The sequence below is a fragment of the Bubalus bubalis genome, chromosome 16 (genome assembly GCF_019923935.1).
Source record: "Bubalus bubalis isolate 160015118507 breed Murrah chromosome 16, NDDB_SH_1, whole genome shotgun sequence".
Lineage (NCBI taxonomy): Eukaryota > Metazoa > Chordata > Mammalia > Artiodactyla > Bovidae > Bubalus > Bubalus bubalis.
The window spans coordinates 9,580,443-9,606,048 of NC_059172.1; the positions used below are offsets into that span (position 1 = coordinate 9,580,443).

Below are 25,606 nucleotides of genomic sequence, written 5' to 3' on the forward strand. Positions count from 1 at the left end.
TCAGCTGCCTAGTGTGTGCATGTGTGTGTTCAAGTTCCTGTTTCTTAATACTCGGGACATGGATTTCCCTGGTAGTCCAGTGGTTATGAATTGACTTCCTAATGACCCCTCGCACGGTAGATACTGAAGCCCGCACACCTAGAACCTGGGCTCCACAGCAAGAGAAGTCACCACAGTGAGAAGCCCATGCAGAAGACCCAGTGCAGCCATCGGTGAACAGACAAATATTTTTTAAAAGATGAAGCATAAACAAATAATAAATAAAAAACTTTAGACATAGGCAATGCAGAAAAATAATCCTATAAACACACGTGAACTCCTGCCAAGTTTTATAAAACTTGACAAATATAGTTGAAATCCCCTTAGCCTCTCACTCAGGACATCCCCATCCTGAACTTAGGGTTTCTCACCCCAAACCTTTCTGTTTTTACTACATGTATGTGTAAACCTCATAGAGTAGTTTGTGTTTTTAATTTCAAATTGTATCACATTATTTTTGCTCCACGTCAAAATTTTGAGCTTCCTCGATGCAAATTTATGTAGCTCTAGTTCCTTTACTTTTTGCTGCTGTGTTATTTTCCATTGCATGAATATGCCACAATCACATTCCCCTATTGACATATGTTTAAATATTTCTCTCTTTTTTTGTGTTGGAGGAACTGCTGCTGTGAATGTTCTCAGGCAAGGCCTCTTGGGGCTTGAACTTTATTCTTGAGAAGGAAGGGTGGAAACTGTTTCTCTAACATACCCCCAAAGAAACACCCCCATCACTGGAAGAGGCAGGGCAATGCCCGAGCATTCACCTGTGCTCCAGGTGGCGAGCAGGGACAAGAGATCTTCAGAGTCCTATCATCTTAGGGCCTCCTTGTGGCTGCTGCCACCCTGCCTTCATGAGGAAGAGGCTCAGACATCAAGTCAGGGGAAGGGCCTGAATTTTCAGGTCAGTAGGAAATCAGGCAGGTTATGTGGCATTAAAACCAAAGGCTCTGAAAAAGGATGCTGCTGCTTAATCACTCGGTCGTGTCCAACTCTCTGTGGCCCCATAGACTGTAGCCTGCCAGGCTGCTCTGACCATGGAATTTTCCAGGCAAGAATACTAAAGCAGATTGCCATTTTCTACTCCAGGGGATCTTCCTGGCCCAGGGATCGAATCCACCTCTCTTGCATCTCCGGCGTTGGCAGGCATATTCTTTACCACTAGCGCCTCCTGGGAAGCCCTCTTAAAAAGGATAAATGAGCCATAAAGAAAGGCTTCACTTTCCAAGTCTGTACATGTAATTCCTTATTTTATATTATATACATTTGTTATATTTTAATGGCAACCACGATTTTTACTTCCGTATTAAAAAGAAAAGTGGCTCTTATCCCATGCAGCCAAATATTGTGTAGACTGTGTTTGACAGGTAACTGTGAATATGGCCCTTGAGGTGCTCAGTCACTCAGTCCTGTCTGACTCTTTGCAACCCCATGGATTGTAGCCTCCAAGTCTCCTCTGTCTATGGAATTTTCCAGTCAAGAATACTGGAGTGGGTTGCCATTTCTTTCTCCACGGAAACTTTTCAACCCAGGGATCAAACCCAAATGGCCTCTGAAGCCCAAAACTAAGATTTGAGAATCTGAATTTACCAAAAATAGAAATGGAAGAGGCAAGAAGAGTTTAGGGATGATTTTATACTGGGCTTTCCACTGAACCACCTTAAATAACAAACTCTGCCCCAGCCTATGAAATGACTCAAGTCTAGAGCACTGCATTTAGGAGCTGGGCAACCCAGCTGGTCTCAGTCACTGCCACCTTCATGGCTCTGGGTAAGTCACTTGCCTCTGGGCTTATGCCCACATCTATAAAATAACTTTGGACAAAATGATCACTCTTCAAAATTTAATGTTTTATGATTTGGTAATTGAGACCTCATGTGTATCCTTGGCCCCCAATCTCATGTGTAAAATGAACTGAACCCACATGCATGGATATCTGCCTTCCCTGCCCTGGGCCAGGTTTCCTGACAGCCGCTTGCTCTTCCAGACAGTATGTGACATTACCTGAGGCTCTGAGTCATCCTCTTCTCATGTGCTTAATTGCTAATGGGGCCGGTGGTGATTTTTCCACACAAGAGTTTCTGTTTTTTAGAGTCAACTAGAAGCAACACCCTTTCAAGAGCTCAGAACCCTAGCATCTGTTCTCTCTACCACCCTGGGCAGATGCCTGGCAAGGGTAGAGCCATAGGATGTGGCTGTGGATGGATTTAGGGTGTGGGGCTTTTCTTGGTACCAGCCTTGGAGAACTGCCCCCTGCACCCATCCCTCATCTCCTAAAGAGGAACCAGCACAGGTAGTCCCTGGCAGGGCCCTCAGCATCATCCTGAAGCCAGAGATGGAGACAGGTGCCTACCTGGGAGGAGGTGGGAAGAAGCCAGACTTAGGACTGGAAGTGAGACATTGCCATAGAAAGCAGTCTAGTAGTGGCTTGTCCTCAACCGGGTGACGTCTCTTCCCAAGGCAGACTAGGCTGGAACCTGGCTTCCCATCCCAGTTTCCCAACATTCTTCCTTGGTGTCTCAAAACAAGTGGATGATGGCAGAAATCCTGTTTTAGAAATGCAGGGATTCAAACCAGGAACAAGCCAGGAGAAACCTGGTTTTCCCACCAAAAACAAACCAACCCTCTTTGTGGTCTCTTTGCCCTCAAATGTCAGGTGAATTGAGCTGTCAACCAGAAGAGGGTGCCCTGAAGTTCTCTCTCCAGGCTGAGAAGGAAAAGAGGGTTGAGGCAGAGGTTGCCACTCCGGCTGTGAGATAGGTATTGGTGGCTCTGTATTAAAAAGTAACAGGCAATCCCTCAGCCAGGCTAGCCCCTGGAATTCTAGGTGAAAAAAAGGGAAACCTACGCTTCCTAGCATCTACTTCATCCTGATGTGAAAGGTAACAGTAATGATGATAATGACCCTGGTCATCATGTTGTAAGTCTCTGCTCTGTGCTGAGCCCTGAAGGTGCAGACTCAGAGAAGTGACTTGTCCAAGGTCTTGCAGCTTGTAAGAGGCAGAGGGGGAAATTTGAAGCTGGTACCACTCAAAACTATGACAAGCTTAGACAGCATATTAAAAAGCAGAGACATCACTTTGCCGACAAAGTTCCATATAGTCAAAGCTATAGTTTTTTCAGTAGTCAGGTATGGATGTGACAGTTGGACCATAACGAAGGCTGAGGGCTAAAGAACTGAAGCTTTTGAATTATGGTGTTGATGACTCTTGAGAGTCCCTTGGACTGCAAGGAGGTCAAACCAGTCAATCAATCCTAAAGGAAATCAACCCTGACTATTCACTGGAAGGACTGATGCTGAAGTTGAAGCTCCAATCTTTTGGCCATCTGATGTGAAGAGCCAGCTTATTGAAAAAGACCTTGACACTGGGAAAGATTGAGGGCAAGAAGAGAAGGAGGCGACAAAGGAGAAGATTGTTGGGTAGCATCACCGACTCAATGGACATGAATCTGAACAAACGCTGGGAGACTGCAAAGGACAGGGAAGCCTGGCTTGCTGCAGTCCAAGGGGTCACAAAGAATCAGACATGACTTAGCAGCTGAACAACAATACTGCTCTAACCCTGAAGTCCAGGCTGTGGTTTAGAGCCCGTGACCAGAGTCTTTACTGGAAAGGTCACAGACGCGTAGGCAGTCGTTTAAAAAGGCCATCTGAAACCACGAACTCAGACAGTTGCCATGCTGGAAGGAGCTGGGAAGATTCTCTTCCCTAAGAGAACCCACGAGCACCAGCCTGAGGGGCGTGGGACATTGTCCAAAGGACAAGTGTGAGTTGGAGTGGAAGAGAACTCGAGTAAGCACTCCAGGCACCTCCTCAGCTCTGTGGAGAAAGGGCTGGGTAGGGGCCAGGTGTTGCCAGGGTCAGGTGCAGGGTTCCCCTAGTCAAGTGAGGAAACTGAGACAGAGACAGGCAAAGTGGGAGCATCTGAGGTCTCTACTGTGACCAACACAGCGTTGCTGGGACAGCACTTTCATCAGGCAAGTGAAATTTACACTCATTCATTCATCCCTTCAATAAACACGGATTCAATTCAGTTCAGTCGTGTCCAACTCTTCGCGACCCCATGGACTGCAGCACGCCAGGCTTCCCTGTCCATCACCAACTCCCGCAGCTTGCTCAAACTCATGTCCATTAAGTCCGTGATGCCATCCAACCATCTCATCCTCTGTCGTCCCCTTCTCCTCCTGCCTTCAGTCTTTCCCAGCATCGGGGTCTTTCCCAATAGGTCAGTTCTTCGCATCAGGTGGCCAAAGTATTGGAGCTTCTGAACACTGATTAGGTGCCTATTATGTGAGGATGTGATAGCAACCGCACACAGTGGTATTAAAAAGTCTCTACTTTTCTATTGCGGACTTCATGGTCTAAAGGAGGAAGACCAGACACAGAATACACACACATGCACACACACATGTCAGTTACATAGTTGAAAACTGGAGATAAGAGCTGTGAATGAAAATATCAGGAGGAAAGATGAATAATGCCTCAAGGTAGCTATTTAGAGGGAGTGGTCAGGAAAGAGCCCCTGAAAAAGAGACATTTTATCTGACACTTAAAAGACGAAAAGAGCTCAGCCAGGCAACCGTCCTGGGGAAAACCATCTCAGACAGGGGGCACAGTGAGCTGGGAGGTCTTGCAATGGCAGGGAGCCCCGTGAGCTTGGGGCAACAGAGAGGAGGCCAGGGAGCACGGGCAGAGAATGAACCAGGAGGCTGGGAGGCTGGCGGGGCTGGACCATGCAGACTGATGGGTTGTGATCAGGACTTTGGGATGGGAGCGATGGGAAACCTTTAGAGGGTCCTGAACCGGGAAGACACCACAACTGGATCTGTGTTTTCAAAGGGTCACTGTAGAAACTGTCACACAGCAATGGGTCTTCAGGCCAGTTCCCTAAGTCTTCTCTCTGGGGTGAACTCAACTCGTCTTTTGAACCTTGGAGAGGGAAGCTGGGGGTAGCTGTGGAGAGGGAGGAGAGGAAGTGGACTGGGCCTCCCCCCTTGCCACATCCTCCAGGCCTTGCTTTGGGGAGACCCAGCTCAGGGCCAATGGAAGATTTATCTTTCCCTTGCCTCCCAGCTGCAAATGTAGGTCAGTTCCAATGGCCAGTGGTGGGGGGGGGGGCCGACCCCAGTTCACCTGGGCTGATTAGACGTGGACAGCTGTACCCGTTTGCTCTTTCTGCCCTCTGCCCTGGGAAAAGAAGAGAACCGAACATCCACGGAGACTGTGGAATGGCCTTTACAACAGGAAGCTCTGAGTCACCGAGAGGCTGGGGGGGGGGGGGCCCAGGCTGGAGGGACGATGGCAGGCACTGAGCAGGTAGAGGTTCAGAAGAGAGGAGAGGGACGGCCCGTGACCGGAAGCTGGGCTGGAGCGGGCAGGAGCTGAGAGGAGGGCTCAGCACCTGGGAGGAAACACTGCAGACACTTTTCTACGTTTTTCTCCAATGTATGCCCATCTTCTTTCTAAGACAATTTGGGCCAAACATCACTTATCACCCATCCCCATAGCAGTGCCATTAGCAAACTGTTGGGAAGGACCCTCCCTGGGGACGGAGTTTGCCAGTAGAGAATCATGCAGGTAGTTGGGGATGGAGAATTAGAACACTGTTCATCCAAGATCCCCTGCAGGAGGGCATGGCAACCCACTCCAGTATTCTTGCCTGGAGAATCCCAAGAACAGAGGAGTTGGGCAGGCTGCAGTGGTCCATAGGGTCACACAGAGTCAGACATGACTGAAGCGCCTTTGCCTGCCTGCCTGCCTATCTCATCTGCAGTAGTTTTGAGAATTTTGTGGGGTAAATGTGTGTGGGGGCGAGAGATTTATTTTAAACGGTTTTGGTGACACCTCTTTTTGGCCAGACGGGTGGGTGAGGTGTGTAGGTTACCAGCTGGAAGTGGCCTTGAATAGTGGAAAAGTAAGAACACCAGGAATAGGACTGAGAAGGCCTCTTCCAGTTGCTTCTGACCAGGGAGCAGGCAGGCAATCTCACCTGACACCCAAGCATGGGACTCATTCTGAATCACTCTGGGTACGGGCTGGGAGAAAGACAAGAAGGCAGAGATCCAACCTCAGTGAATAAATTTAAATGCTTTTATTAACAATCTTCTTACATTACAAGGATAATATGACAAAAGGAAAGTTTCTGCGTACATATTATGATAAACCAACATAGCTCTATTTGTATCCAGTGTTCTAGGTCCCGTCACACAGGTACTATAAAGCGTAGTCTGCAAAATAATAACATCGAGGGTTTGTTTTTTTTTAAGAAAGAAAGTATTAACATATTAATATGTATGTGATAATAGACTCCTAGGTATTTCCCCCCATCCCCACTTTATTTTCCTCTGTGATTGAAATGAAACGGTTCAGCAGCGTGGGGGTGGAGAGGAGGAGAGAGACAACGGGGCTGAAAAAGACGGAATCAGACTGCTGGCTCTTCCAGAGAGACAAAAGTGAAGAAACTGAGGGTGCCCCGAGGGCAGCCTGGCCCTTGTCTTTTGGGGAGCAGTGTAGTGACCGGCCATCCTCCTCTGGATGGAGGGCCTGGCGCCCTTGATGCCCCGAGGATGCTCTCTCTCTGAGGTACAGTGCATTGTGGGATTGCTACCCGAGGATGCCCATCCCCTGGCCACAGGTCTGACCCCCCGCAGCGGGAGGAAAGCTCGGGCCGGGCCTGGTCTCTCTTGAGCCAGGCACTGGAGGGTGTTCGGACACCCGGTTGGCAGCTAGCGGTGGCTCAAGGAGACCAGGGTGGACGTGGAGTGGAGAAGAGGTGGGCATTGGCAGAACAGACACCCCCCGCCCCAGACTGCGGGTATGGGGGGGTGCTCTGCTGGAGACTGAGGTACGTTGGTAAATGGTATGGAAGTGTAGGACGGAGGTCAGAGGAGGCTGGGAGACGGAGACGAGGCAAAAAGGCAGAGGCTGACTTAGAGGGCAGAGGGTGTGGCCACCCTCTATCTCCCATCCTCTGTGGCCCCATCGGCCCTTCCTCCTCTACCTCCAGGGCGGGGAAAGAACCTGGAAGTGAAACGGATTTCTGATCCCGTCAGGGCTGCACAGGCCCTTCGTCACGCGGCCGGTGGCACCGGTGCCCCCTCGGGCCCCCAGACGTCCCGGTCATCCAGGAGCGGGGGCTGGGCCAAGCCGAGGGAGGCGCCCTCCCCGGCGGAAGTGGATGAGCTTGGATGAGCTTGGGGCGTCTGGCTCAGCCTCTGCCTCGAGTCACAGAATCAGAACAGTGTACGTGAACTAGACCTGCCTGTTAACGGCGGCGCAGGTGGGGCCAGGGGTCACTGGGCACAGGAGAGGGGTGGGGGCCGCTGTCCCGAGTGCAGCCAGGAGCAGCCGCTGTGCAAAGTGGGCTGGGCCAAAGCCCCGCTTCTGAACTTGCGTTGCCACTGAATTTATGAGGGTGCGGATATGTCTCTCTCACCCTTTCCCATTAGTTGACACCCCCCCTGCCCTGGCCGGAAAGCCTCTGGATGGTGGGCAGCGCTGACTGGTGATGCTGCCCTGGCAGGCGATGAAAGAGTGGGTGAGGGAGGCCAGGACGGCTGTACTTCAGAGGCTTGGCCTCCAGGGCGGGGGTGGAGGGCAGCAAAAAGCGTCTAAAGTGGGGAGGTGGGGCGGCGGCATCTCTCCTGGACCCGTCTCGGTCCAATTCGCAGCTCTCCTATCGCCACCACTGCTGCCCGTTCCTGCGAGGGGGGCGGCATCGGGGGAGATTGTGCAGTGTCCCTCTCCCAGGGGGTCAGAGGCCACACCCTACTTCCGGGCAGCAGGGACCACCCAAGCGGAGGCTTGTTGGGGGCCAAAGCGGACACTTTGGAGGGAGCCCAACAGGTGAGGATCTCCTTTCGACCTCAGACTAAGCCTGCGTGCGGGAAAGGAGAGAAAAGTGCACGGGAGAGGGCCAGGGCCTGGCTATTCTCCTCTCCAACACTCCGGGTAGGAGGCCCCGTTCCCAGCAAACCCCACCTGCTCAGCTGCCCCGGGCGCCCCGCAAGGCTCCATGTCCTCCGTCTTCTCACAACACAGCGACAGCCTTTCCCGGTGCTCTCCCAGCTCTCTATAGACTCTATTTTTTATATCTATTTAAAACATAGAAATGTATAAATATATAGGATATTATTTATAGATATATAGACGTGATTTCATCTCTTACTCTGTGTGTATACGTACTGCATATGTCCATATATACAATATATATGCTGTAGCATTTGTATTATACACTGCACATACCCCTGCTTCCATGCACTCTCCTAGGGAGACTGGATTGCATAGGTATTTCCAGGGCGATACCACTTGAAGGGCTGGGGTGGGGGTGGGGAGGGCCAGATAAAAGAGGAGGGCCGTACCATTTTTCCTCCCGAAAGGGCACTTTTTCTCCCTCTGGCTAACACACAAAGATCACCTCAAAGCTTTCTTAAAATATTACAGCTCCAGACACTCAGCTAAAGCACCTTGTCCACAGAGAGCAGAGAGAGGCCTTCCTCCAAGCAGGAGAAGGGCCCCTGCGGATCTCTGGACATAATCTTCCCTCCTCAAGACTGGAGGAGGAAGCCAGCCGAGAAGCCATGAGCCAGCACCGCCTCCCTCGGGGAGGATGGCGGTGGAAATGGGGCTGTCCCAAGCTCACCTGCCTTGTGAACATGCCTTTCTCATCTAAGGAGGCCTGACCTCCCTGCTTTGGCTGTCCCAGGCTGGCCTGCTGCTTGAAAGGGTGAGAGGGGATGAGGGCCAGAGCCTTCTGTCCAAACTGGATGTAGGGACCAAGAAAGAACATGAATTCTACTTGGAAATCAGACCGGAAGCCACAACGAGCTCTAGATACAGAATTCCTGTTCCCACAGGTGAGAAAACAAAGGGGAAGGAATCGAGAAGTTCTGTTTCAACCCCCAAGCCACTTTCTGGACCCCGGGAGGCCTCAGTAAACAGCCAAAATAGCGCCCACTCCACAGCCTGGTCTACTTCAGCCTCTCTCAGATCATTTTCAGCACTCGACACACTTTTGCCTATTTTTTCCTTCTTGGCCACACTTCAAAACAAATGGAAAATATTTAAACATCACCTTAAATAATTACAAGGTCCTTTCTCCAAGTCAAAGGGGCAACATAAGCAAGTCAAGGAGAGGGGGCTCAGCAAGCCAACTCAACAGGGAAACACTAGGCAGGGACCAGGGTGGAGACCTCCAACCGCCCAGATTCAGGGCTCAGCACTGAATGCAACAAACCAGGGATCCAGGAGACAGAGCCTCCGCCCATCCTTCAGTGAGGATGAGGAAATGAGGGTCTGCCCAGCACTAGATGTGCCCAGCGGCCATCCAAGAAGAAACAAACAAATAAAGTAGCTGGTGTCGTGGATGCCCAGACTGTAATACCCAACCAGGCAGCTGAAACTTGGAAATTGGGAAGCGGCAAGAGTTGTAGACAGGGCTGGGCTGCCTCACATTTCACAGACAGATACAAGATGGCAATGGGTCTTTTTGTTTTTTCCCTCCATTGAGAAAAAGCAGACCATGTTTAATCACAAGGGTTTCTGGCTCCCAAGCTCTGTGATGTATCTGCTTGGCACCATCAGCCACAGACCTGATCTCATTTCCCACCCACTCCATGAACCGAAGAAAAACACTAATTGGTCAACCCAATGAGAACAAGCTTGACTCCAGAGACACGAACATTTTTTTCTAAGTCAATGGTTGTCACTCGTAAGCCAGGGGTTGAATTTAAGGGCTCTGTCTCTTGTCTATCAGCATACAAGGATCACCTGGCCACAGCTTTTAATACTCATCGACGAGAGGTTAGACTGCCCAAGCACGTGGGCAGACCCCAAGAGTCCCCACACCCCAGGAGTCCTTCTCGAAGGCAGAGAGTGGAAACGCCTGGGGTGAAAACCACGGGTAATTGCACGCAGCATTCACAGGATAGAAACACTGGAACTTCTGAGGGTAAAGACTCTGGGTCAATTGTAGTGGTGTGTCACCCAAATTGCTCCCTGTCCCCAGGCAAAGTGGCCTTCAGACTGCCATGAGCACCTGAAGTTTTCGAGATGCCTTCCCAAACTTCGGGAATCTCCAGAGAGCCCAACCTCTCCGAGGTGTGGAGCCTGGGTGGCTGGCTCCCGCTCCTCTGAAATGATAAGGTAGACACTGGCATTGGCCCAAAGGATTCTTTCCCCTCTGGATAAAAATTTGAGCTAATTTTGGCCATGGCCTCCTGAGAGCAAACAGTTGTGGCCCTGCCACAGTACTCAGGCGGCCATCAGAGAGTCTTTCCTCCTGGTTTTCAGATGAGTGGTGGTCTAGGGGATGACTCCCTGTCTCCTGATGTAGTGGGTGGGGAGGCACAGGGGTGGGCAGGGGGAGACGTAAGGCATCTGTTGGCTAGAAGAAAGGATCCCGACTACTGTTTCTGATCCCTATGGAGGCCCACCTTGCCAGTCATCTCTGCTCCTCCTCGACCCATCTTGGTCCGTGTGATGTCCAGAGGGAGCTCTCCCACAGACCTGATAGATTGGGTGCGTGGTGGAGAGGAAGTCGAGGAGGGAAAGGTGGACCCTTGTGCTTTGCACTTGACCACAGATACTGACCCTGATCGGACGAGGGGGATGGCAGGAGAAGACATCGGCTTAAAGTGACGTGCATGAGGTTGGGAATTTCAAAGCTGGAGAAAGGGCTTTGGGTCTTTCCTTGAAGGCTCCTGCTAACTCTCTCCTTGTTCAGAGGAGGGTGGGAAAGCGTGTGAGACTGGGGAGCGGGGGTGAGGGGTGAATGTCACCAGGCAGGGGTGCATTGATTTGTTGAAGAAGGCAGCATATGAGGCCTGGCAGTGGGACAGTCGGAGAAAACCAGTTGGTTTTGTTTTAACATGCTACATCACTGTTGAAAACAAAAAAAGTTTCAAAAATAATATATAATATATATAATATATTTATATAATGAAAAGCTATTGACTAGCAGCAATGATTCTAAAGTTATCATAGCACCAAGACCATGGGGGTGGGGGGAGGGGGTCTGTGGGGGGTGAAGGTCTGGCGGGACAAGGAAGAAGGGGTGACGTGTTCAGTGTCGCTGACAGTTCCCCTCCGGCTCTCATCGGTGGCATGAGGCCTCAGAGACAAGATAAACCAAGAAGGGAGGGAGCCACCACAGTTTTCTAATGTCTGAGCCGAGCAGGCTGGGGACACCGAGGCCTTGCCTGTGGCCAGATCATCCCATCCTTTGCCCACCCTCTGCCAAATGAGAGGGGTGGCTCCTATAGACAGACTATAGACAATGCGGGTCTTCCTCCTGTCCCCCAAATATAACCTGCATCCACAATGTAGGACCTCTGCAGATCAGATATGCATACATCAGATGTGGAAACACGGACAGAAGTTTTTAACAGCTCACGCACATTTGTTTAAAAAAAACTCCCTTGCGAGGTATACTGGTAATTAAATGAACAAAAGAGCATTGATCAAGACTCCTCTAGATGAAACCACTACTTGCCTCAGGGAGTAGGCAAGTGGCTATTTCTAAAGCTTATATCGCAGCTGTGTGTGTGTGTGTGTGTGTGTGTGTGTGTAGGCTGATGCCTTGAGAGTCCTGTCTGACTTCTTGTTTATTCCTTTCTTTGAGGACATCTCTACCCTGTTCAAAAAAGGAAGCGTTTGCAGGCATAGACGCATTCCCCACTTTTCCACTACCTTCCTGCCAGGCTTCAGGGCTTGTCATCAGCCTTATTGCAAAAGAAGAACCCAATCTCTAGAGACTCTCATCAGAGTTATGCATAACCCAGGGCACAACTTGCATTGACATCTCCTGCCACTGAACTCTAGCAGGCATTTCTCAATTATTAAAGGAAAAAATAATATACCCCCAAACACATAATACGATTATAAAGACAGAGTATAAATAATTCATGTAAATTGAATACATACTTTTCATTTTACGTGTTTTTAGCCAAAAATCATTGCCCTACTGGGGTCTGGACTTCTTGGCTCTGCATTTCCCCCACATTCCCTGGATCTGAATGGAATTCTGTTATGGTCTCCCACACCAGGTAAAAAACAGGAATGCAAAGGGCTCACGTCCTCCCTTTGCCCCAGGATTTCAAGCTCCGTTGTGAGGCAGTTTTACCTTTGATATAACAGGTAAAATGTTTAGCATCCAGGGGACTGGAAGGAGGGACTCAACAGCCCAGGGACGGGAGAGGTGACACAGGTGGGGACTGGCAGGTGTCACAGTCTGACCGACACTTCTGATTCAGAGACAGTGAAGGAACGCTCATCAGGGAATGAATGAAAACCTCTCAAGCCGGCTGGGAGGGGGAAAAGGTTGAACACCCTGATCCGGATACACAGCTCACCCTATCCAAAGATCAGAGGTCTGATTCTGCCGGACCAGCATGTAAGCCAAGAGGCCAAGAGATCCCCCTCGTAAAACCAAACAAGAAAAAATAAAAAAGGCAAGAACATACACCCAAACCCAAACCCCTCAACCCCCAAACAAGAACATAAACAAAACGAGCTACCTAAAGGCGATGACAGACCCGTCATTTTAGCTTATGCGAGTTGGTTGACAGTCAGGTGGGAGCCCGTGTAGCCCCAGCACATGCTTCTGTGAGTGAAAATGAGTTTCCACGTGTGTTACAGCTGCCAAATTTTGTAGACAAGAGTCAGTTTCCGACATTATTCCAATCTGAAAACTCCCAGGAGCTTCTGGTGGATGTCTCACCTTGGTTTTAAAAATTTTTTTTTCAGTGTGGGTTTTATAGATATATATAATATAATATATATTTATATAATATATCAAAGCTTATGAGTATAGATTAAAAAAATATTCAACAGCTTAGTGAACTCTGCAACGCCAGCTTCCTAAATATCCGGATAAAACTCTGACCCGTGGTCCGCAGTCTGCAGCGCCGGCTTCTGCTCCAGGGCAGACATCCTGCTGAGGACCTCGGCGGACAGGGCGTAGCTGTTGCCAGACTTCTCCTCAAACCAGCTGTCCAGGGCTCGCTTGGCATCGAAGTTGGCGATGGGAGGGCCGTTGACAGCAATGGTCAACAGGTCGCTGAGCTGCTCCAGAGTCAGGCGGGAGCGGTGGTTTTTGCGAACTCGCTGCAGGGCGTTTCGGCCTTTCTCGCAGCAAGCGGTGGAGGTGGGGAGGACTTTGAGGACCTGGATGATCTTGTTCAAGAGCGGAAACCGCTGCTTGTACTTGCAAATGTGGCCGATCAGGTCTTTGAAGCCGTTTTTGGTATAGTAATCAGCCTTGAGTTCCCGCCATTCCATCAGCAGACTCCCCCGGGGGTCCAGCCCTTCCCTGCAGACATCCCGGGAGAAGGTGGGGATGGCCTCCAGGTGATCAAAGATCTGAACCATGTCCTCCTTGCCGTAGCTCAGGAGCTCGTCGCTGCTCCGGGGCCAGGCGGCCAGGTCGAACACCTGGCAGGCCTTCACGAAGATCCGGCTGCGGGAATCGAACCGCTGAGCTAGGATCACCTGGGTCTTCTGGCAGATCTTCTCGCGGATGGACTGGAACTTGGCTTCAGCCACCCTGAGGTTCTTCATGGCAATCCCGTTGAAGCTCTCCCGGAAGTTCTCTTCGAACTCCTGCAGGTATTCCCCGGGGGAGTCGGCAAGCCGGCTGATCTCCTGGATGGCCTCCTCGATCTTGTCGTCCACCTGTGACACCAGGAGGTACTCGCCCTGGAAGACATAGGCCAGGCGCGAGAGCACGGCGATCACGTCCAGGAGGAAGTAGATAAGCTTGATGGACTGGTAGTCCATGAGGAACTGCAGCAGAGCCAGGGCGATGGCCGAGGCGTCCGCCCGCTGGGTCTGGCTGCTGACATCCTTGAGGTGGGCGACCACCTCCAGGTAGTCCTTGATGAGGGCGTTGAGGACGTTCTGCTCGCCGATGATCCACCGCACAGCCCGGATGTCCCCCAGAAACTCCGTCTCCTCGCACAGCGTGGACGCCGTGGACCGCAGCTCGCACATGAGGCGCGGGGAATAGCGGTAGAAACTGAGCAGCTGCTTCAGGTTGTTCTCCAGCTCCTCCAGGCAGGGGAGCTCCTTCCCACTGATGGCGTCCAAGATCTCTAGGTGGGGCCGGTGTACCATGAAGGGCAGGCACAGCAGCCAGGGCAGCGTCTTGCGGATCGTCATGAACATGCTGGCCCGTAGGCTGGCTGTGACGTTGGCCCCGTCTATGCCCAAGCCCACGGTGGGCTTCTCGTCCTGCAAGCGGATGCCCAAGGCGGAAAAGGCCCGGTCCAGCGCCTGCAGATAGCTCTCTGTGCTGGAGAACCCCAGCTCCTGCAGGGACAGGAACTCCGTGGCCGGGGGCCCGTCGCTGCTGGTGTACTGGACGTAGACCGCCACCGTGTCGGCCAGCAGGTCATCGCTCTGCCCATCCAAGATGATGCTGAGGCATGGCGACTGGCGGATGCGCTCCACCAGGTCTTCACGCAGCGCCCGGGCGATGTGATGGATGAGGATCTGGCAGTCTCCCTCGTTCATGTACTGGTCCACCACCTTGAGCTCGCATTTCCGCAGCAGCTCGGCCAGCGGCCGGAAGTCCAGGTAGGGCCGGCCCTCCAGGGCCAGGTGGTAGGCGGTGTTGAAGAGCAGGGTCATGTTTCGACACATCTCCTCCGTCTTCTCGGGGTGCATGCGGAGCTTGTAGAGCTGCAGACACTTCTTGTGCAGGTTGCTCTGGCTGTGCAGCTTGATGGTGTGGATCTTGAACTGCTTGGAGCCGATGATGAAGGCGGAGGTGCGCGAGGACTGCACCGTGTACTGGCGGCAGACGTGGCACCACATCTCGTTGAGGGTCGGGGAGTACCGCAGGAACCAGAACTTCTTCAGCCACTCCTGCTTGAAGCGCCGGATCCGGCGCCCGGTGGCCGAGGACATCTTGGAGGGCTCGTCGGTGGCCGTCATAATATCGTTGGAGACGGACTCGTCTGCGGAATCGACCTCCTGGTCGTCGTCCTCCATGATGGCCGGGCCGGAGACCATGCTCTCTGAGGCTGGAAGACAAATGGGAAAGGAACCCGTTACATCTGCTGGGAAGAAAAAACAAACAAACAAACACGTAGATGTTTCCAAAATGAAGGAAATAAGGTCCAGAAGGCAGGTGTCATATTCTGTGAAACAGACTGAATTCCAGCCTGGAACTCATTTATAAGCATCCTTGTCATCCATGCACGTCTCATCCTCTTTGTGGATTAGCCCCGGTGGCCACCACCACGCTCCAGGCTGCCTGCCCTCACCCTCCACGAGCGTGAGCTCAGGGAACTTAAATGTTCTATATCCACCAAAGAGGAAAACTAGGAGAGCCGAGCCCGTGGAGGAATAGAGCACGTCCCAGGTTTCACAGCAGGACCGTGAGGACATGGGACTCATTTGTCCCACCGCTAAGGTGCCCTCAAATGAAGGCAGCTGGGAACTCAACTGAGTTGGGGATCGGAATGCAGTAAAGACACAGGCTTGAAAGAGCTGCAACACCTCACTCTGAGCTAAGGGGTGTGGTTAAAAAGGAAGTGCTGTGTAAATCTCTAATTCAGCTGTGTAGTGAGAGGTTTTCCTTGTGGTTGAGCAGCCCTAAAAGATCCAGGAGCCAAGAGAAATGGGCAAGGGGAGGTCACTGCCCTGCATTCCCATCAGGAAGGCCGGGGGCTGTCCCCCATGGGACACCCTGCCTGGGACTGGGAGAGAAGAGAAAGACTGAGTTTAGAAGTCGGGCTTTGGGGTAAGACACCAGAGAAAGGCAACGGGTCAAGAACACAGCACACACCCCCTCCTGCAGTGGAATTTCCTTTATTGACGAGGAGGATACAAGGGCAAGACACGAAGCCCCCACGGGGGCTGCAGGGCGGCCTGTCGGAGGCAGCTGAGGGCGTGGACTGCGACCGGTGCCCACCTCTGAGTTCCCAGGCCTCTCCCTGAAGGGGGCACCCCCAGGGAGCACCTGGCCCCCCTCCACACTGTCCACTGCACGTTCCTCCCTCGGACAACAATTTCACCCACACCAACTTACCTGCGGGGTCTGAGAACTCGGGGAGCTCCAGGACCTGCGCTGGCAAGGTGGGGGGCTCAGGAAGCGTGCCAGACTTAAGCATGTCTAGTTCAGCCTGGAGTTCCCGGACCTTCTTCTTTAGGCGAATACAGTTGGGGCAAAAGGAGGTGGTGGGCAGCTCGGGAGGGTCGGACGCAAGGGAGGCCTCAGCGGGACTGTCGGCCTTGAACGACGAAGGCTCCTCCTCTTCGTCCTCCAGGGGGCCTGCCTCCTTGGAAGCCCCTTGGGGGATCTTCCAGTCCCCGTCCCCCTGGGTCCGACTGGCATTCTGCACGCCGTGCGACATCGTCATTGCACACTGACCGTAGGCGTCATTCTGGTGCTTGGGGACCTTCCTGATAACCAGGGAAGTGCTCAAGGCGAGCTGGTGGGCTTCTACCTTTGCGGATTCCAGTGAGGCCTCTAGCACATCCTTGAAAATGAGGTCAATCTTCTTCTTCTTGGCCTGGGGGTGCACATCCCCCTCGTCAAAGCCACGCTTGTAGGGACTTTTGCCCTGTCTCAACACGGGGAGCTGAAGGGGACCCCTCAGGTCTTCTGGGTTATCCAGAGCCTGCTCAGACTTCTCCTTCTGCAACCTCTTCTCTCCTAGGAAGGAAAACCAGGGTGTGAGGAAGTGGGGAAAAGCCCCGAAGAGGAGAAACCAACAGAAAACAAAGTGCTCCTGTCAGGAAGTCGCTTGACGCATCCCTCTGGGCCCGGCCTTGGGCAGCAGCTGTGGCGAAAGTGGGGCAGATTACTCAGTGAGGAATCGGGCTCACCTAACATACGGTTGGGGAGTTCACCAAGGTCTTTGACATCATTTACATGATAGAAAGAAACAGAAATGGATCACAGGGTCTGGAGTCAAAGGACCCCCAAAAGTGGCATGAACTCCTTTTAAAGAGGCACTTTCAACATAGCCTTATGTATCAAAAAGTGAAAGTGAAAGTCGCTCAGTTGTGTCTGACTCTTTGCGACCCCACGGACTATAGAGTCCACGGGATTCTCTAGGCAAGAATACTGGAGTGAGTAAGCCGGTCCCTTCTCCAGGGGATCTTCCCAACCCAGAGGTCAAACCCAGGTATGTTTATAAGTTGAGCAAATGCTGTAGGCGTGGGGAGTTGGCAGTTAAGGAACTCGCCATCCTGTCATCCTAAAAGATAACGTCCCATGTGGTAAGCTGAGTGGGTGGTAACGTAGCTCAGCGAAGTGCATAAGGAGCTCTCGTGCCTCCAGGCTTCCCCTCCAGTCTTAGCAATTGGAAGATGGCCACTTCCACTTGATAGTGTGTTAGTCGCTCAGTCACATCTGACTCTTTGGGATCCCATGAACTGTAGTCTGCCAGGCTCCTTTGTCCATGGAATTCTCCAGGCAAGAATACTGGAGTGGGTTGTCATTTCCTTCTCCAGGGATCTTCCTGATCCAGGGATCAAACCCATGTCTCTTGCATTACAGGCAGATTCTTTACTGTCTGAACCACCAGGGAAGCCCAAGTTGGTAAAAGGTACACAAAGCACCGAGTCCCGCTTCTTCCTCCTCCCTGACTATCCCTTAGGGCAAAATCCATCTTATAGCAACTGTCCTTTCTAATTCTTCCAGTAACCAGAAGATAGGATGATGTGAGGAAGCATGGCCTGAACCTCTGTGGGTCTCACTGATGACCAAGGCAGGAAGAAAAGGGAAGTCAGGGACACCGACTGCTGCTGTGGGCTCCAAGATGACAGCCTCTAGCATGATAAAGAAGGACGCGTGGACACAACGCACGCTCAAAATACAGCCGCTGTGTTTCCTTACCTGACAATTCTGACGTTTCCTCTTCTATTTCTTTCTATCGTGTAAATGATGTCAAAGACCTTGGTGAACTCCCCAACAATATATTATGTTAGCCTGACTCTTCAAAATGGCTAATACAGTTGCACAAATTGCTATAGATGTGTGGATGCTGCCTGCTCAAGGACAAGGTTATTCGAATTTTCTGGGATGAGCAGGAGATTTCTTTGGGGTCAAGGCTCCCAGAAAAAAATCTGTGGGTCAAAGAAGACCTTTAAACATTATGAAATTGATTCTAAAGCCTCCACAAAACATGGGGGAAACACCACAAAGTAAATCAATGACCCAAAGTAGACAAATAACAAATAAAGTCTTTGAATACATGTATAGATGCATCCTGTTCTTAAAAGATAACCACAAAGGAATAATTTATGCTCTTTAGGAAGCAGTTCTGGGCTCCAACTAATATTCCTACTTAATACTGCCCAGTTGCTCAGTTGTGTCCAACTTGTAGCCTGCCAGTCTCCTCTGTCCATGGGATTTCCCAGGCAAGAATACTGGAGCAGGTTGCCATTTCCTTCCCCAGGGGATCTTCCCAACCTGGGATCAAACTTGCATCTCTTGCATCTCCTGCTTTGGCAGGAGCCACCAATCACTTGAGCCACCAATGAGAGTTCCTACTTAATAAGGACTAATAATTCAAGCTCTGGACTTTAGCAGGGCTCCAACCTCCAATTACAAAGAAGTCTCCTTTCATGTAAGACCTTAATTGGTTGAGCGTGGGGGATTCCCCCCTCCAGAGCAGGACAGGCACACAGATCTCAGACACCACTAACCGTATCAGAGAACGCCAAAGCTACAGGCTACATGGACACATCTAAAGGACCCTGAGCCCCATGGCTGCTCCCAAGGGCGTCAGGACCAAGTCCACCCTCTGCTCTGACCCTGCCCATGGAGGCTTCAATTTCCTCCCTATTTCCTACTTCTCAGCCTGGCCAGGAATCGACATTCCATCCTCCTGTATCTGCACACATCTTGGCAGACAGATTTCAAGTCTGTCTGCCACGCTCCTTTGAACCACTTCTGAAAGCTCATGCCCTTCTCTGAGCATTCTCCTTGGGTCTCAGGGCTCTCTGAGGATGACGTAGCTTGCGGTGCTTTGGAGAAGACACTGGGGAAAAAAGACATTACAGATCCAGAAGAATTCAAGAAGATCCTGGCCAAGGGATGGAACCTGTGTCCTCAGATACAGCTTGGTTTTCTCTTCTTCTAAGATTCTTTTGGAGATTTCCTGACAGTCTTCATTCATTTCTTCTTTTATCCATTCAACAGAGATTTATTGAGCACCTAATCTGTTCCAGACATTTTCATCATGGCATCTCCGGAGATCAAATGGAAACCATTGTAATCATGTCATGGAAACATGCCTTCCCAAGTGTAATTGGCAAATATGTGCCCAACACCCAGCTCCAAAGAAGAAAGAGATGAGTATATCTATTGGGTCTCTTCTCACTGCCCATCCAATCACCAGATACCTTTTACCAAGTCAGGTAGCAGCTGTGTTCTCAGTGTTCTCAATTTGCTTTGCTCTGTTTTGATTTTGAAGATAGCATCATTCCAGTGGGTCCTTCTCACTCCTTTTTCATCATTTCTCTTCATAGTCCAAATGAAGCTTTATTTACAATAAGTAGGTTGGTCAGAAACATGATATAGTGAGGCTTGGGTGTAGGTTTGGTTCCCAGGGCCAGATGGACTCTGGGTCTTTAGATATGTGGTTTTAGTTCAAGGAAGGTCCCGTTGGAAAAATGACCTGGGCTCACCCATTTGTGCTGGCATGGCTGAGGATGGACCAAAAGAGGCAAAGGGCTAGGAGCTGGCGAATATTTTAAACCACTTTCAAATGATTCATTTAAACGGAGCCTGGATGGACACCCACCCACCAGGCTATGATCCATATATAAACTCACCTTCCCACCTCTCTCCAACCTTCTTCTTCTAAGAGAAATTGTTCTTTCATAGTGTATCATTAGAACAGCTAGGAATGAAACGAGGAGGATGCAGGGAAGAAACTGGTTTTGTCCGGGAGGCCAGGCGACACTGTTAGGTTAGAGCTTAGACCCTGGACTGAGACAGACGTGGGTTAGGAGCCTGGCTCTGCCTCTGCTGAGCACTGTATTTATCTGATGAGTGAGTCACTGTATTTATCTGCTGCTCAGGGTCTATACTTGTAAGATGGAGAGAATAATCCACATGCTACCATTCGCGTGTATATTATTCATCTAATTCTCACCACACATTCACAGAGCAGGTGCTAATGGGAAGGATTACACGGGACACTGTAGAAAACACGTTTAGCACATATGAAGTACTTAGTAAATACCACCTGTTATTGCTGCTATTATCGAGCCAGAGGCAGTTTACAACATCCTTCCATCAATCTGAGTTGGGGAAACAGAATCAATTTTGATTATATCATTGGCACTGGAGACTTGTCTCACTCCCTCATGCTCTGAAACATCTATAATAGGGCTCCTGACCCTGTCTGGGGGGGGAGGACACGCTGGGGTGCCACTGGTCCCATCCCAGAGCAGCTGCTCCAATCTAGCCTATCAGTTTCCCTGAGTTCCTCTGGGTCTCCCACGTGTACAGTATTTCCCATTGGATTTCCTAGAAGCACCTACAGAAGCATTTCTGGCCTCGCTGGGGCTCGGCGGTGGGCGTGGCCCACCCCCACGTGTGGACACTCACCTCGGGCCAGGTTGCGGTGGATGGTCTCCTGGGACATGCTGTGCAGGCGCTTCATGTAGTCCTCGCTGTACCAGACGCGCAGCCGCTCCCCCGGCCGGATGTCCCGGCAGGCCCGGAAGTAGATGCGCTCGCTGTGCTGGAAGGCCAGCAGGTTCTGCTCCCTCTCCTCCCGGGAGATGACCACGTACCTGGGGGCGAGGGGGACAGGTGAGAAGGCACAGGCCACTCTTTGGTGAGTGCCTGCTGGTACCAGGCACAGTGCTGGGCAGGTGCCGGTGGCTGGACGTCCATGAGCATGTGGGCATCTGCCAAACCCTACAGGGAAGCTGCCCTTCGAGGACAGGCTCCCCAGCTGGAGCCAGTCCCTTGTCTCGCTGTCTGGTATGACTTCAAGCAAGCCTCTGTACCTCTAAGAATCTGTTTGCCGAGACTGGAAATGACACCTGCCCTGCCCACCTCCTAGGTTCTGGTAAACACAAGATTCAACCCCAGATAGACAGGTGACTGGAAAACTATTTTTCACTAACTTTTTTTTTTAAGTCTTTATTGAATTTGTTACAAAACTGCCTCTATGTTATGTGTTTTTTGGCCACAAGGCATGTGGGAACTTAGCTCTCCAAGTGGGAATCAAACCTGCACCCCTGGCATTGGAAGGCAAAGTTTTAACCACTGGACTGCCAGGGAGTCCCCCTCTTCACTATCTTTTAACTTCAGGGGCTCCCAGATACCCGCAGGCTTCTGATGGTGGTAAGGGTGAGGCCCTTGAATTGTTTCCAGTACGTCACAAAGCCTAGCAGAAGGAACCCATGTGACAAGGGTGCCCGCAGGATCAATGAATGAATCCTAAAGTTCAAAGTCTTAAAAGAAAAAAAAAAAAAGGATGCCCAGGGGAGACAGGAGAGGTAGGTAAATAAGGGGCAAGGAAAGGTGAGCAACCACTTAATCTAAGTCATTTTCAGGTAAGGAAACTGAGACTCAGAGAGGCTAAGTCACTTGCTTAAGGTCACACTGCTAATAAATGGGAAATAGAGCACTGAGGTCTATGCTTTTCCCACTAGAACTCATGGCTCCTTTGTGGGCATGTAAAGCACAAACTTAGCAATGCCCAGAAAACCTTCAAAGTTCTGTTGAACCCTTAGAATTCACAGCTCTCACTCATTCTCCCTGAAATGACATCCCCAATATCCAACCTGCCACCTCACTCACCTCCAAAAGGTGAGGTGATGCAACATTTGCAGGGAGGTGAAGATGTACAGATCAAATGGACAAGAGGACATTATTTGGCGTTTTAGGGTTCTGCGCTATCCAAGTGCCTAGGAAATTTGCAGTCAAAAAAGGGAGGTCCAAGAGGGAGGAGATGTATGTACACATATGGCTGATCCACTTCACTGTACAGCAGAAACTAATGCAACATTGTAAAGCAATTATCTTCCCCTCCCCCCAAAAAACCCCTTCTTTTCCTTATGCTATGATTTGTCTCAAAAGCTAGGGAACAAATCAAAGTCTGTCTGACTGGCCCAGCCCAGAGAACTGTACTTGGAACAGTCTGAGGGAAACCATAGTTCACAGAAAAAAATCCAAATGGATGATGGATAAATGAAAGTATTCAGCATCACTGATAAGAAAAGAGGCACGAAATAGCACATTGTATCGTTGGCACACATAATTTTTTAAGTGATCAGCTCTGTACTGGTAAAGGTGGCAAGACTAGGGTTTCCCATTCTAATGGTGGAGAATAAACTGGCACAACCCTTTGGGAAGCAAGTTGGCAACACAGACTTCAACAAGTATTTGTTCATTCACGTTCACAGCATTATGCAACAAGAGTCAAAACGTGGAAGTAACCCAAGTGTCCACTGATGGATGAATGGATAAGCAAGATGTGGTATATACAGCCAATGGAATAACAGCCATAAAAAGGAAGGAAATTCTGATCCATGCTACAACATGAACGATTCTTGAAGACACCTACTAAGTGAAATAAGTGGGCCACAAAACAACAAATAGTATATGATTCCACTTTTGTGAGTAGTCAAATTCACAGAGACAGAAAGTAGAATGGTGTTTGCCAGGGGCTGGGGGAGGGGGCAATAGGGAGTTAGTGTTCGATGGGTACAGAGTTCAGTTGGGGAAGATGAAAAGGGTTCTGGAGACGGATGCTGGTGCTGTTTGCCCAACACTGTGAATGTACTTAATACCACTGAACTTTACACTTAAAATGGTAAATTTTATGTTATGTGGATTTTCCCACAGTTTCTGTAAAATTAAGAAAAAAAAATATCCAAAATGTTAGGATGTGGATCAAGAATGCAAACTCTGCACACCACACCGTGACTTGTTTCACTGCTTGTAATAGTGCAAAAGCATCTGAATGTCTAAAACCAGAGAAACGATTTAATAAACCGTGGTATATTTGTTTGCTGGAATGTTACTCATCTACAGAAAAATCTTTTCAAAGAATCTTTTATGACATGGAAAAACGGTCCCGATATAATGCAAAGTGGAAACAACAGGAACTGATGTATTATGGTTCTAATCATGCTTTAAAAACAAGCCTGGTAAACCACTTGAAATACACCAATGTTTTAACAGTGATTAGCCTTTATAGATGGTTCTACGTCTTTATAATTTTCTGTACTTTCCAAGTCTTCCTCAATAAGCAATTATTACTGTTAATCCCTCTCCCCCACCCCCTAAAAAAGCCAATTCCAGTACAAATGCCAATTCCAGTACAGGCTGTCAGTGGGGACAGTCATGGTGGCCAGCGGCTTTGGGAATCCACATCTGTGGTACCCCAGGCATAGCGCCCCTCACATATAATCTCAACTCCCCAACTGTAGGAGTCTGTTTTTTCTTCATACGTGAGATTTCTTCTGAATGTGCAAACTCTTTGTCCAGTCCCCATTTCAGCAAGAGCCTGGGATTTGACATCCAAAATTAATCAGCCTAGTGGTCAGCACAGAGCAGAACTGAGGCAGATCAAACTTCTCTACTCCCTGACCTGGAAGGCGAACCATTCATTCATGTTTTGTTCTAACAAGAATCACTTGAATCACAGAGCCCAAGGGGAAAAGTACACAATCTTTCCTTTTTCCAGTTTCTAAACAGCTATCCGGCTCTAAAAGATAGAATTATTTTCTCTGACATTCAACTTGAAGAGAAAAAAGTAGATGAGGAACACGAAACGATCAGGGATTTATTCCAAAGAGCAACCTGGTGAAGATGTCAGAAGGTTTAGAAAGATTCAAGTCCATTTCCCTTTCTACCTCTTCACACTTTCCTAACCCAACAAGAATCAACACTTAGGAAGAGAGGTCCTACTGAGCCTTTCCCTTCTTCAGGGGATCTTTCCAACCTAGGGATCGAACCCTGGTCTCCTGCATTGCAGGCGGATTCTTTACCAGCTGAGCCACTAGGGAAGCCCACTGTTTAGCACAGGGAACTATAATCGATATCCTGTGATAAACCATAATAGCAAAGAATATGAAAAAGAATATATATAGCTATACATACACATACATATGTAGGTATAACTGAATTACTTTGCTGCACAGTAGAAATCAACACAACACTGTAAATGAACTATATTTCAATTAAATAAATTATTAAAATATTTAGGAAGAGAACTCCAAAACTTTGTATAGATCACAAAGTATCTTCAAAGATCAAAACTGGTTCAGCATCCTGTTGTACTTGGTTGTTCTGAAAGTTGGCATTTGAAATAAGATACACATGGGAGCTCTCAGTGAATCATAAACAATCCATTCCCCTGAAAAGATGTTTATGTTAAATCATTTTTGAAGTAAAGCTAAATGGAGCCAGCTAAGTCCCAACATCAACTATTTCTAGCCAGGTCTCCCACTTTTAAGTATTTTGCGGTAACACCCAAACGGCTGGATCCACGCCTAGAATCCCTCTGTCCCCACTCAACAACCCCTGTACAAAGAAGCACGCCTGTTCCATTGCACGGTTGCAGGTGAACAAGGGCCCTTCCTGGAACCGAAGGCTTCCAGGGAGTGAAAATCTTTCTATTTGTTGTTTCCAGGTCACTTCCTCGTTGGCTGGAAGCACAGAGTATGTCAGAAGGATGATAGAAAATGCACAGCACAGGCTGATCTGTGAACACTAGGGCTTATTTGACAGTTTTTCAAACCCTTTGAAGCAATCAAGGGGGTGGGTGGTGGTGGTGATGGTGGTGGGGTGGTTCTGGACTGAAACTTTCATGATGACAATGGATTGTTTTTACTCTCAACTCTGCTGACTTTGGGTATTGGCTAGATAAGCTCTAAGACAACACTTTTCAGACCTCACCCACTGAGTCTTATCAAGTGCACCGTATTTTCTAACTGGCTCAGGAAATGAACTATCAGTTTCAACTCAAGAGAGAAAACAATCTACAGGGCATCTATTTTGTCGGCGGGGATAGACGAAGGCCAGGCTCAGACTCTCCCACCCAGGGGCTCTGTCTCTGATGGAAAGGAAGCAGCCCAGTCCCCGAGGCAGAGATAGGAAAGGAATGACTGAGGAGAAGCTGGGCTCTGTATTCTGCTAGGCATCAAGGTCTCTGGGCTGGGAAGGTCTTTGGGTCAGGCATTCACCCCCTAGATCCTCACCTAGACTTTAAGAGAACACCACCCAGCCAGCCTTCCCTCAGCACGGCTGGACGCCTCAGACTCTTAGGACCGATGTCCCCATCTAAAAGCTGAAACTGGCTGCTCATTCATTTCCGTCCACTGGCACCAGTTTCTCCTTCCTGTTTAACTTGCTAGCCCCACATTCCCACTGAAGCCAAGAAAAAGAAGCGGAAAACCTTTCCATCTGAAGTCGACAAGTCTCTGCATCTCTGTGTCCCTTCTGCTTCCTACATGCCCTCTTCTCTCCCCAGGGCCAGAGGGAGAGGCCAGCCAGTCACCAATTAGCACCTTGACCTAGGTGGGAAAGACCCCCAGGCCTGGTTTCACAGCATCTTTGCATCTCCTGGAGATTGGATAATCTTC

The 25,606-nt window shown here is 49.9% G+C and overlaps 1 protein-coding gene across 3 annotated transcripts in view; it reads right to left on the reverse strand.

The window, feature by feature from the left end:
• Positions 1-6,113: 6,113 nt before the first annotated feature.
• The window catches only part of PRDM11 (PR/SET domain 11), a 95,708-nt gene continuing 76,215 nt past the window's right edge, over positions 6,114-25,606 (reverse strand). For 2 of the 3 annotated variants that reach the window (XM_025266173.3, XM_006046357.4), the window contains exons 6-8: positions 20,610-20,797; positions 16,071-16,697; positions 6,114-15,060 (exon numbers count right to left, since the gene is read on the reverse strand). In XM_025266173.3, the coding sequence (XP_025121958.2) occupies positions 12,896-15,060; positions 16,071-16,697; positions 20,610-20,797 (2,980 nt within the window). In that variant the 3' untranslated portion in view covers positions 6,114-12,895. The remainder of the gene's footprint in view (positions 15,061-16,070; positions 16,698-20,609; positions 20,798-25,606) is intronic. The other variant, XM_044929226.2, reaches the window with a different exon arrangement.